The sequence below is a fragment of the Anser cygnoides genome, chromosome 2 (assembly GCF_040182565.1).
Source record: "Anser cygnoides isolate HZ-2024a breed goose chromosome 2, Taihu_goose_T2T_genome, whole genome shotgun sequence".
Taxonomy (NCBI): Eukaryota; Metazoa; Chordata; class Aves; order Anseriformes; family Anatidae; genus Anser; species Anser cygnoides.
In genome coordinates this window covers 37,401,660-37,415,188 of record NC_089874.1, presented here as the reverse complement: position 1 = coordinate 37,415,188, position 13,529 = coordinate 37,401,660, and the positions used below count along the sequence as shown (strand labels likewise).

Genomic DNA, 13,529 nt, shown 5'->3' with positions numbered 1-13,529 from the left:
GGAACGCCCGGGGCAGGGGGCCTGCCGCAGCCAATAGGAACGCGCCCCCCGTGTTGTGCGGACGCCAACGTTCGCTTCCTGGAGAGCGGAGGCCCCGCCGCAATCCGTGGAGCGTCCCCTCCCTCCGATTGGACAAACGGCGCGACAGACGGGGAGCCCTCCCAATGGGCGGCTGCACTTGCTTGTCCTCACCAATCAGAAGGCGTGCCCCGCCCACTCCGGGACAGCACGAAGCCGGGGGGCTGCCAGTCCCAGGCCCGCTGCCACGTCTGCGGGCCGGACTGCGGGTAACGGGGCTAACGGTCCCGGGGCGCTGAGGGGGGCGGCCATGGCGGCCGTGCTGCGGGCCGTGCTGTTGGGCGCCGCCGTGCTGCGCTGCGCGGCCGCCGCCCTCATCCCCGCGGCCGAGGTGGAGGTGGAGGTGCTGCAGAAGCCGTTCCTGTGCCGGCGGCGGAGCAAATGGGGGGACCTGCTGCTGGTGCACTACGAGGGCTTCCTGCAGAGCGACGGCGCCATGTTCCACTCCACGTAAGGCTGCCCGGGGCTCTGCGTGTGTGTGTGTTGGGGGGGTGTATACATTTATTTATTCCTCGGTGGGTTAAAGCAGCGCTGCACGGACTTGAGGGGATCCTTGCCACCGTGCTCCTTGCAGAAAGCTGCCCTGCCCCCTGCTTCAGCAGCTCAGGAAGGTCTGGCTTGGAAAGGGGGATGTCAGCTGTAAGGCTCCTCTCCTTTCCTTTCTGCGGATCAAAGTGCTAAAATAAATTATAAATAAATGTCGCTTGGCTTCTGCTTGCTGGTTGGGCTACAGAAAGCAGCATTGGATAGCGGCTGGTAAAAGGTGAGGATGATGGGCGACCTCTCGGACTGACCCGGGGACAAGTTTTGGTATAAACCAACAAGTTTTGGTTTAAAGCCATCTGCTGTGCACAAATCGCTCCTTAGTTTCCAAAGCAGACTTATAGGAGAGAAGTCTGCCTCTAATTTTAAAAAAACAACAACATCCCCCCCCCCTCCAAAAAACACCTTCCAGCCCTGGCAGACACTGATGTTACTGAATGGCTGTAACACTGTTGTAACTGATGGCAGGTACTGAAATGACCTAAATGACGTATATGGGCCCGGTCTTGTTCAACATCTTCATCGGTGACCTTGGTGAGGGAATAGTGTCCACCGTCAGTAAGCATGCCGATGATACAAAGCTGGGAGGAGTGGCTGACACGCCAGAAGGCTGTGCTGCTGTTCAGCGAGACCTGGACCAGCTGGAGAGCTGGGCAGGAAGAAACCAAGTGAAGTTTAACAAGAGCAAGTGTAGAGTCCTGCACCTGGGAAGGAACAACCGGACATATCAGTACAGGCTGGGGGACGACCTGCTGGAGAGGAGCTCTGGGGAGAAGGACCTGGGGGTCCTGGTGGACGACAGGTTGACCATGAGCCAGCAGCGTGCCCTCGTGGCCAAGAGGGCCAGTGGGATCCTGTCGTGTGTTAAAAGGAGCATGGCCAGCAGGACAAGGGAGGTGATCCTCCCCCTCTACTCTGCCCTGGTCAGGCCTCACCTGGAGTACTGTGTCCAGTTCTGGGCTCCCTGGTACAAAAAAGACAGGGATCTCCTGGGAAGAGTCCCGCAGAGGACCACAAAGATGATACGGGGCCTGGAGCATCTTCCCTATGAGGAAAGGCTGAGGGACCTGGGTCTGTTCAGCCTTTAGAGAGGAAGACTGAGAGGGGATCTCATCAATGTTTATAAATACCTGAGGTGTGGGAGACAGAGGGATTTGGCCAACCTCTTTTCAGTGGTTTGTGGGGACAGGACAAGGGGTAATGGGCCACAAGATAGAGTACAGGAAGTTCCGCACCAACATGCGAAAGAACTTCTTCACAGTGAGGGTGACGGAGCACTGAACAGGCTGCCCAGGGAGGTTGTGGAGTCTCCTTCTCTGGAGATGCTCAAGGCCCGTCTGGACGCCTACCTGGGCAGCCTGCTTTAAGGAACCTGCTTTGTCAGGGGGGTTGGACCCGATGATCTCTGGATCGTCAGGTCCCTTCCAACCCCTACAATTCTGTGATTCTGTGACATTCTTCACCTGCCCCAGAGCAGACAAATCCACATATCAGAGCAGCAGTGATGTAAGTAGGAGGAAGAGCCAGGAACTCAGGGAGCCTGCTGAGAGCCTGCAAAGACTTGCTAATGTTGCCTTTCCTGTAAAACAACAGAATGTCAATAGTGGGAAGCAGCGAAATGAACAAGTACCTGCAGGCTATGTCTGAAATCTGCTTTTGTGGAACCCATTTAAATAAAAAATGTTTTGCATGTTCACGGATATAAACTAAAATCTCACTAATTTTCTCTTGTAGTTAACCTGCCTCTCTAAACGGAGTTCTAGTGACACTTTAAGTTTTTGATGCTGACTAACTTCTGTAAGTGCTCGTATTTCTTGTTAAGCACCTTTCCTGCATGGCTGTCAGTTGAGCTGACTGTAGTTAAAATTCTGTGCTTGTCAATAGAGTGAAGGCAGCTGTGGTGTTACCACCTGGTTAAACTGTGGAAGGGGATTGTCTGCCTATTTTGAACTTAAATGTTTTGCATGCACTTGTTTCTCTTTTTCTAAACTGTCTGCTATGTAGTTATTTTTTCCCCTAATGGCTTTTTCAGAAGAGATGTGTCAGACTCTTCTAAGCATGCTATAAGATAAATTGTAATCATGACCTAGCTGGTTTTTGATTTGCACTTTACCAAAGATGTGCAATAGCCTCAAATGTAGATTTTTTTTAAAGTAGAAATGCCTTTCTAGTCTGATCAGTTTCAAAGTGGAAATAGGTGATCAGGGAAGTGAAGGTGGGGATCCAGGTTGCTCAGCATTGTCAGAAGCACACCGTGTATATGCTGTTTTATTTCTCTCCAGTTCTTAAGAAAGCTTGTCATGCAAGGCAGAACTTCTAAGAACTTTAAAAGTCTAGGTCTTTCATTTAAGAAATACCAAGGTGCCAACTGAGATTTTCTTTTTTATTATATAACTACGCTGTGAACATCTTCCATCTGTTCCATGTGCCTTTTATGGAACTTGCTGTTTAAAGACTACGTGTTTTATTCCATTCTTTTCCAGTCACAAGCATAACAATGGTCAACCTATGTGGTTTACGCTTGGCATAAGGGAAGCTATCAAAGGCTGGGACAAAGGTTTGAAGGACATGTGTGTGGGAGAGAAGCGGAAGCTAACTATTCCACCAGCCCTTGCTTATGGAAAAGAAGGGAAAGGTAAAACCCCTGAAGTCCTTCCCTCGCTTTATTTTTTTTTGTTGATTTACTCTTGGCCTAAGAGGTTAGCAAGCTTTCAAGCTTCTGTTAGTGCCGTGTTCAGTGGTGCTCAGCTTTATTTTATTTTTGTTCAGTCAAACTTGAAGTGCTTACTTAGGTATCACCTTGGCTGTTGCATCTGTGTTTGTGTTAATACTTCCTGAATGTGCATGTGCAAGCCTCATTCTTGTTTGTGGGTTTCTTTTGAACCCAGAAGAACTCCCAGTACTGCTACCTATCCTCTCGTGTTCTCAGCTGATACAGTGAAAACTCGCCATTTATTTCTCCATAAAGGGATGCTTTATTCTTTCCTTCTTCCAGACATTTTTAGTCATGCCTGTTACCCAAAATGAGATATGCAGGAACATTGGCAGCCATGCTGACATCTACTGAAAATGTATTGAATGCCGTACAGACGGATAAAAACATTGCTTGAAATGTTTTCTGGTCAGTAGTACACAGGCTGAGAGCATTGAGGATATTTTTTCCTTACAAACATTTCCAGACCCCTCTTTTAATGGGAAGGTCGGGTCTGGGATCTGCAGTTAAATGAGTGTCAGTTTGAATGATGCAGGAAGGTTACTTTTTCTGCTTTACACAGGGCACTACTGTAAATTTTTCCACAAAAAGCTACTAAACGCTGCAGAGCTCACCTAGTAATTACAGCCCTAATTGCCTTGATTAATATGTACAGCACTACAAGCCTTCAAAGACTTCTAAGCCTCACCTATGGCTTTAGTGCTTAGAAGGCTGAACGAGTAAACACTGCTAGCTGCTGTAAGGAATGATGTATTTTAGGAAAAAATTGAAGTATTTGAATGTAATTATGTTGCTATTTTCAAACGATGACAGAAATACTCCATTTTCTTCATACTTTGCTCTGAACACACATGATTTCACTAGCCTCCCACCTGGTGCCTTGCCTGCCGTCTGCCCTGAATGATGAGTCAGATGCCTTATTCTGTAACGCTCAGAAAAAATTACCTGAGTTCCAAACCCTGCGGAAGCCACTGTGGTCTGCAGTTCCAGAAGTTTCTGCACATCTATTCTTCTCAGAAATCTATAATCTTGTTTGGTGCTGCAGCTCAGGGTGTATTTGACACCACATCCCCAAAATAGGGAGGATTAGTTTTCTCCCTATCATCTCAATTTATATGGATATTGTTGGGGTGCTTCCATCCAATATAGAGAGCTTAAATAGGACCAAATGTGAGAGGAGCAAAGTTGTGTGCTGAACAGTCTTTGACAGTAGCATCAGCCATTAGTTTGAGGGCATTGACAGCAGCACTGCCCTTCTGTCCTTCTCTGCAAGAAGAGGTTTTGTTTTGTTTCTTCCTCAGTGCCAGGGTAGCAGGTACAAGGTGTCACTGGGCAACGGAGAGGAATTTGGAGACTGGCAGGGAGACGGTGCATCAGGAGGATGCACCTAAACTCTCCCTTCCTGCTATGCTGTCCATTGCTCTAGGCTGTATGATGCAGTAGTGGCCCCCTGGCTGTACAGCCTCCTTCAGCGTTTGCGACTCAGCCTCCAACTGGCTCTGGGCATGAAAAAGTGGTTCAGGAATCTTGTCTCATAAGCCCGTGATGATGGTTGCTGGGTGTGGGCTCCCATCAACACATACTGGTCTCCAACAAAGCTGGCTGCATCTAAAATTGAACTGCAGGGGCTGCTCAAGGTTTGGGGTACAGTCTGAAATATTTGCACTTAATCACTGTTACAGGTGCTTGTCCATATTTGTTCAAAATGCAGGATGCTTGGGAAGTGCTGGGATTAGCAGAATGTTTCTCTGAGGCATATGGCATCTGTGTGGCACAGAATGCGTAATTGGTTTTTAACCTTTCTGTATGTTTACCATTCTGGGCAGGAAAAATTCCACCTGAGAGCACGCTGATATTCAACATTGACCTTCTAGAAATTAGGAATGGACCAAGGTCTCATGAGTCATTCCAAGAAATGGATCTTAACGATGACTGGAAACTATCCAAGCAAGAGGTGAGCGGGTTACTCTTTTACAAGGAAACCTACTGGGATCATGTAGGGAAAAGGAAAAGATAACTAAGCTAAAGATGCACAACTATGCTGCACCAAGCTGAGCCTTGGATCCCAGCTAAACTGCTGGATCGAGGGATTTAGGAGGGGTGCATTAGTATTAATATCCTGATAGGAGGCTTTGCAATGTAGAACACCTGGGCTCTCAGTAGTTAAACATTAAACTCAGTAAAAATCATCTGATGTTGTTGAAAACATTGTTCACCGTTAGTAACTGGCTTGGTGTAAATAACTGTTCCAGCAGTCTTTTTAAAAGCTGCCTCAAATCTATTTGCCCTTCAAAGCTTTGAGATTTGCAGAAATAAGTCCTTATTAATGTAGTTCCCATTAGAGCAGCAAATGCCAAGTTTGTGGACAGATTTCTGTATCTATTTGGGGTGGCTGTTTACATCCGCTGGTTTCTCAATGCGCTAAGATGTGAAAAAGCTGTTTTGGTCTTTTACCAGTTGGTACCTAATAATTTCTGCCTAGCTATTCGTAGTTCATTGAATATACAACAGATGACAGGCTTTCTTGGCACACTTTTCAGTCAGATACCGTAAAGCTATGGCAACTGCTTTGCTAGTTTTATTTTCTCTGAGTCTTTTATCACTGAACAGGGCTGCAGAATCAGTCAGACGAGTATTATTCTGTCAGTGGCATAGGAAGGAAGGTATCTGTTAATAGTCTTAATGCTACAATCCCAAACATAATGGCCCTCTGTAACCCTCCAGTAATCAATTTTCTTGTAAGCATAAAGACTTTAACCCTTTGTTTTACAGGTGAAAATTTACTTGAAGAAAGAATTCGAAAAACATGGAGCGGTGGTAAATGACACGCAGCACGATGCTTTGGTTGAAGACATCTTTGATAAAGAGGATGAAGACAGTGATGGGTTTATATCTGCAAGGGAATTCACGTACAAGCATGATGAGCTGTAGAAAAGGATGATATAATTTTTTTGACACAAATGGCAGTGACTTAGACTGTCTGGCTCTCTTGTCGTCTTGATTCTATGTTTTGGAATTGACAGCTGCCGTTGGCAAAAAAAAAAAAAACACTTTGTATCAAAAGAGAATTTATGTAAAAACGATTTAAACTATTTGTAAGTATGAAAATGTACTTTTGTGCAGCAAAGATTTGCACAATCCATGTTTTTTAAATTTTGTATTAACTTATTTTTTTTAGAAATGAAACCAGGTTTCCACTCTTCAAACGTTTTGAAAATCAAAATCCAGTTCAGTGCCTTTCTGTGATTTGCTTGTGCATTGACATCTTTTTCAGTGACTTTTATGTACAAATTCTGGTCTGTGGCTTAATTACTTTTAACCTTCCTTCTTGTGTGTCAGTGCTTGAAAAGCAGTATGCTGATCTTGCTTTTTTCTGCAGAGTTTGAAAAGCTATACCAGAAAGCATCAACATCTCCTACCACAGCTGAGAAACTGACGCAAAGCTGAGTGAGAAGAATGGCTGTCCTGTGCTGCTTCTGCTTTTCTCGAGGGAGAGTGTTATCAACCACATCAATAATTGCCTGTTTTTTTTCATTATGTGAACAAAGTAGGAGTTAAATGTCACTTTTTTTTAATCAGTATCAGTACCATTCTAGGAAATAACTGCAGTTTGGGAAAAAAAAGCAAGTTATCCTGCAGTGTAGGGGTGGTGCCCTTTATATACATACATACACATGGTGTTGATTTCTGAAACTCAGTGCTTGTGTTCACAAAGAAAGATAATCCTTGTCCTCGAGTTTTGAGGGAGATCTGAATCAAAGTGTTGCAAAGCTGAAGCTTTTCCCCCTTTTCAGAAGAGAAAGAGCGTGCTAAATTGAGGATTGGCATGCCCTGAAGAAAGCTGCGTTGCTTGCCTGCTTTGCTACTGCCTGAGTTACAGAACCTGTCTCATCCTTGCACCTTTGCTGTATCTTCACAAGTAGCACAGAAATTATTTGAATTTTAAGTAATAAAGTAAAATTGTGAGGCATGAGGTAAACACTACAGTGCTGCATCTTCATATGGGTAGAGGCAATGAGGATTTCAACTCCATCTCATTTGTTTGAACCCTCTCTGGAGAGGAAGAAGCTTAGCCATCATCCACGGGTTCCTAAATGAGAGGGTGAGGTATCTCTTGGAAGGAATTAGGTTGTATTCTGACACCTCTAACGTGGGTTTCTGGACACAGCACTTTGTTTAAAAAAAATAGCCCAAGGCTAAAGAGGGCCAAAGGCAAATCCAGTTATGTAAAATCAACATTGATGGATTGTACTAATCCTTTACTAGTGCCAAGTGGGGCTCTGCCTTCCAGGTTCTCTATACACTACATGAGCCAGTTGTCGTCCCTGCCACCTAGTGTTGCAAGTAAGCATTAAAAGATTACTTTATTAGACAGAGTTGAGCTGTATGCGGACATCAAGGATTGCTGCAAACAGTGATTGTTTTTCTGGGGAAAAAAAGTGTAAGTGAAGGTATGCAGGAGTTAAGTTTTTGTGTTTTTCCAGCATCTGGCATTTCATGGCCAATGACCTACATGGTGTGGAGTTAGGGTCACATACATTGGTTTCAAGAATTCATACATGTTTTTTTCCTCTGTCATGCCATCTAGTCTCAAACCCATTTATACTTTTTCTTCCGCGGTGTTCTGTGGCAGTGAGTTTCACAGTAGAATGATGTAGCATAGTGCTTCCCCTTGTTTTTATGCTCGTTGCTTGTCCTGGTTCTTGTGAGGAAATAATGGATAAGCATTCCCTATTTATGTCTTCTTACCAGTCATATCTTTGCATATAACTTTTTTTTTTCTTTTTTTTTTTCCCTCATCACTCTGGAAAATTCTGCTTGCCTAACATTGTTTGTGAGCTGGGTGTCTTGATTTCTTCTAAAGTCACTAGAGCCCTAGGCACTTAAGAGCAACTCATCACATTTATATCGTTCATGTTGTGTCAGGATAGATGCCTTATCAAGCAGAGGTACCTGTCTTTCTCCATTAACTATGTGGGGAGCCTAGATAATTACTGCAGCTGAGGCCAAGGATGGCTAATGGGATATCAAGGTAGCCCTTAAGGCAGTCTTGCTTAGGATGAAGGAGCTGACTGGTAACAACCAACCAAATTGGAAATGCTGCGTATGCTCTGCTGGGGAGAGCAGAATTGAAACTTGGATTGGGTCTGCAACGTTTAGCATGTTCTCTGAACATCTGACTGGGAAATTAAAACATAAAAACATTAAATAAAACTTGCCCCTGATCACCAGACAAATACTTAAACCTTTTAAATGGATGCTAATGTGCCTCTTCAGTGAGGACCAAGTGTTTCCTTGGTGTTAAATACGAGTTGGGAGGCAGAGAATACTGTGAAATGTACATATGCATTATCTTAGATTTTTTAAGTATTTCATAAAAATGGCTTTCAGTAAACATGTACCATAGGCAGTTTGTTAATACCAGCAGACTATTAAAGTTGCAAGACTGAAATGCTCTATTTGGTGTGTTGTTTGCAGATTTATGGCAGAGTGGATGGGGTTTGTTCTTATTGCTTTTCGTGGTGGCTGTGGTACATTTTCTGAAATTGAGCTAAAAAAACTTTCAAAACTGCAGAATCAGCAGCAGATTTGAGAAGCCACTGCAACTTCATTACCATTTGCTATCATTCAAGTCCTTCTGTGAAGATGATGGGTTTTTTAGGTAGAAATATCACTGCTTGTCTTACTCTCAGCTGCGTCTGCTTGTTAATCCACAGGGCATATTGCTGCAGTACCAGCAGGAGCCAGCTAGCTACCTGCAGGAGGGCAGAGGCAGGCAGCTGCCTGCTCTATGAGGGAGGAGGAATATTGGAGCTTCAATGGCACTCAGCAACATTTAGACCGGCTTGTATGTGAAATGCAAGGTATATTTCCATGAGGAAACAAACCCTCACTGCTTGTCTGTAAAATGCAGCACTTGAAAAAGTGGAGATGGGTCAAAACAGCGTTGTGAGCATGTACTGGATTGTTCCTCCTAAAGTTTATAGCCTCCTTCACACATTTCTTGTTTTATGGTTACCTAGGAAAACACACACTGATGATTTTTAGAACGGCAGCCTGTCATTCAGAGCTACTACCTAGCAATTACAGAAGGAGTCGCTGCCTTCTGTAGGTACAGAAGCAGCCTTCAGAGCTCATTTTATTTGAAAATCCTTGCAATGCAGTGACACAAGAAGGCTTTTGGCAAAGCTTCAGGAATGGTGTTTACAGTTTGAGATGTTTTCTAAAGCTTTCTTCTTTGAGATCAACTGACAAGGCAAACAGTGCTGAAGCTGTAGGAATTGCTGTATTCGGTTTTAACTCTGCTTTTCAGTACCTTGTGTCCTTATGCTGTCAGCAACATTCCCAGTTTCGAGGTGTTCTGGTTTGCAACGAGGTCATAAAATTGCAGTGTTAAGTACGTACTGAACAAACTGCTATCGTAGTTTCTCGTCCATGACACTTAGAACTGAAATGATCCGTGGCATGTTTTTCAAGTATTTCAATGCAAAAATAGATGGTACTGGTCAGCCTTTAAATTACGACTGTCTTTGTAATACTTCCTTCTCCGAACCGCAAAATCTCTGCCATTAGATAGGAGGATGTCTAATCCTCCAGAAATCCCAGTTTCAGGTGGCAGGTGAGTATCAGCAGGATGGAGAGAGCTCACTGCTTTGGGATGTTTCTGGGGAAAGGAGCAAACTTAGGGGAAATGCACTAAAAGATGGTGGAAGTATGCAGAGTGATGCGAGAAATGCAGAAGTCCTTTCATCAGTCCTTTTGGCATCTGCTTCCTTGGCAGAAAGAACACTAGCAGCCACTGGTGCAGGTATTGCAAATTACAAGGCTGGTTCCTGATCTGACTTTGGTTAGAAATCACTGCTTCAGACAATTTCTGTGCGGATTCTACTGTTGTAACAAAGCTAAATTCACACTTCCAAGGACCGTTAAGGAATATTCAGAACAGTTATGCTGAGTTTGACGTCTTCTTAAAAATACATCAGCCTCATCATAGAGCTTTTGCAAAAAAAAAAAAAATCAACTCCCCCCCCCAAAAAAAATAATTAAAAATTAAAACAAACCAGCCCTGAATCCTTAATGTGTCTTCAACACTGAAGCATTTTTGGTAATAGGAAATAAACACGCAACAAACAGAACCTACTTAGTTTTGTGTAACCCTGGATAATTTTAGCCTCTCCTGAAAGTTAATCATAACGCTTACATTCTGCGTCCTAGTTTTCTTCTGGCACGTAGGAAAAACAACTGTGACAAAATAATGATCCTCCTTTAGCTGTCCTGCTTCTGTTTTTTGTGTTTGTGCTTGATTATGTTAACAGTTTAACCCCATAAATGTAACTGAGAAGCTCGGTAGGAAGCTATGTATCTGTTACAGGGACAAGAACCTTCACCGTCAGCTTTTCCAGCCTTTGTGGGATTCAGATGGGAGTCGCCTCTGGCATCACATTTTTTCCTTCCAGGAGTTTGAATTCCAGAAGCAGGCTCGTTTAGCTTTCCCCCAGTTGGAAGCCTTGTGGTATTTCTGCTATCTTGAAGGATATAAAAAAAAAAGCAGGAGGTTGGTTTAGCTGAGAAATTTGCCGCTAAGAGGTATGATCATTTGAAGCTTAGGCATGTCAGGTAAATACTTTTTTGCAAGGTTTCTGAATACCATGGCTCTGAAGGCTTACTTTTAAGACTTTCTGGCTTGCTATTTACTAAATGAAATCCCTTTCAAAATGTTATTAGTAACACACTATGGATGTGAGAGCAATTTTAAGCATATGTTCTGTCTACTCCTTAGCTCTGTCTGTCTCATTTCCCACAAAGGGGCTACAAGGGCTGGACCGAGCTGTAAGTGGCAGCAGGGGAAAATCATGTTCTGGAGCTTTTACTATCTTTGTGCACTGCTGGCAGGATTGTATGTGTGTTGAACACAGGTTTGTTGTGCCTTTTTTTTTTCCCCCTTATAACTGCTCAGCATCTCCACTAGGTAAACAATGAACAAAGCCACTTTTAAAATAGTAGGCTGAAATCTGGTGTATCGAGCTCTTCAAAGCTTCCTAAATCCCAGTTATGCTTTCCTCTAATTTAAAAATTCTGAGCTGGATGCTAACTACCACTAAGAGCTGCTTTTTGTATTAGACGCAACGCTTCTAGTTTCTAGTTTGTCGTGACCTGCTTAAGGAGATTAAATGACACAGGATAATTGATTCCTCATCTGAGAGTCTGACTGAAAGCATTAAATCAGTCTTGTCCTCTTACATTTTATTGCCATTGAAATTTCTTTAAAGCAGCCGATGCTTTCTCTTCTGCTTCTTTCCCTGACTAATAAATGAGGTAATACCCATTTCTTTTGCATGTTTAGCCTGCCAGCTCTCTGGAAGTAAATAGCATAGCTTAGCTCTGGTCTCTAATCTGTTGGGATATGTTTTTAGAGAACAGGTTTTCATCCCATAAATGCAAAGTAAAATGTTATTAGTGACTCTGCGCCCATCTCCTGCTGTAGCTGACCTGGGCTCACCGTGGCACCCTTTTACAGCCCCAAGGGGTGTGCGAAGCCAACCCGAACCTTTGCACCTTGCTTTTTGAGCAGGCAGCTGTGGGAGAGCAGCACGGAGATGTGTCGATGTCTCTGGACAACGGGAATGCCATCAGCCAGGCCCCTGCTGTCACACCGCTGCCCCTGGGTGAAGCTAAGCACAGGCTTGGAGAAAACACCAGGGGTCCTTGCAATGGGGAGAAATGGGAGAGAAGGTAGAAAGGCCGGGGAACAGCTCTCTGCACCATTCCTTTTTTCTTGGCTGATAGCCACAGCCAGTGTAAGGAAGTTTAAAAACTCCTGGGTAATCTATTGTTGACATTTCTGTATTAAACCAAGCATGTAAAAAAATAGCATGCAAACAGTGTGAAATGTTGCTTATGTTTAAGCTTTGTTTTTGGTTTGGTTTGGTTTGGTTTTCCCCTGTCTCCTGTTACCTGCCATTTTCCAGTCACACACTGTGGGCCAGGCCATTTGTATAACTGGGAGCTCTTTCCTCAGAAAGAAACACTCAGTCACGGATATTTTTAAACTATGCTTTTCCCATCCTTTTGCAACTGCTGCAACCAAAAGAATGTCTTTGGTTTCCTTTGTTTTCACTTCAGTCTGAAGCATTTCTGTTAGCAGAGGTCCCTTCCTACCTATTGACCGGTTTGTGCTGCAGAAACCCATCCCGAGCCTCCCAGCCAGGACATGCCCTGTTTGCAGCCCCCAGTGCCTGAGGTGCACGCGGTGCTGAACAGAGGCTGCTGCCACACGCTTTGCTCCTAAGTGTGCTCAGCAGACCTGTTGCTGTGGTAACTCCTGGGAAACCTGTAACCTCCTCTTTGCATTGCACCAGATGGCTGATACATCACCGAGTGGCATTTTCTGTCCCTTTTATTACTGTCCCGTCTTTCCTCTAAGTGCTGTGATTTTATTTGCAGCAATTTACGCACAGATTATTCGGACACGACACACTACTACACAATATAAAACCGTTTCGGATAATATGCAGTCACTTCAATAAATTTCTCCATCACCTGCGTAACACCAGAACCGTTTTTATCTTATGCCTTGATGTTTAAGCTGTTGCAATTTTATGAATAAAGCTAAACTTGGAAAAACTATGTGCTTGAATTTTAATACAATTTTAATAGCAGTAACTATATAGCACACAGTTACTATAGCACGTTTCTTGCAGAGGGAAGTGAGACCACTTTTCCAGCTCATTGCTCTGCTACAAACATTTCTGCACAGGCAGCATGGTAACAATGAAAGCATATATCAGGATTAAGCAGGATCATTTCATAAAAAATGCCATTGTATCTCTATTTTCTGGTTCTTTGTTTTTATAACTGGCTTCTTTTCTCAGGATGACAGATTTCCTTCCACCTACCTCAACTATTTACTTAGTCAAGAGTTCGTTGTTATAGATGCTATTGTAGCACACTAAAAAAAAAACAACCTACAGGTCCACAGACTTTATGAGCCAATAATAATAAATATGTCCTGTGATATCTTTTAGAGTTATGAAAATAAGTATGTGGTCACAGGTTATTATACATTAGAACAAGGAAAATTACAACATTTACAAAAATCAAGCAACAGACATGCTTTTTTTTTTTTTTTTGGTAAATCCAATCATCCCGAAGAGAAGTAACCTTTTTGAATGGGTGCTAAGTTGTGTGGTTAAGT

The 13,529-nt window shown here is 43.6% G+C and overlaps 1 protein-coding gene across 1 annotated transcript; it reads left to right on the top strand.

The window, feature by feature from the left end:
* The first annotated feature begins 223 nt into the window (after nt 1–223).
* FKBP14 (FKBP prolyl isomerase 14) lies at nt 224–8,793 on the top strand. Its single transcript, XM_013171931.3, has 4 exons — nt 224–528; nt 3,105–3,256; nt 5,161–5,288; nt 6,107–8,793. The coding sequence occupies exons 1-4, from the start codon at nt 329–331 to the stop codon at nt 6,263–6,265; spliced, it is 639 nt and encodes a 212-aa protein (XP_013027385.2). The 5' UTR covers nt 224–328; the 3' UTR covers nt 6,266–8,793.
* Nucleotides 8,794–13,529: the final 4,736 nt, after the last annotated feature.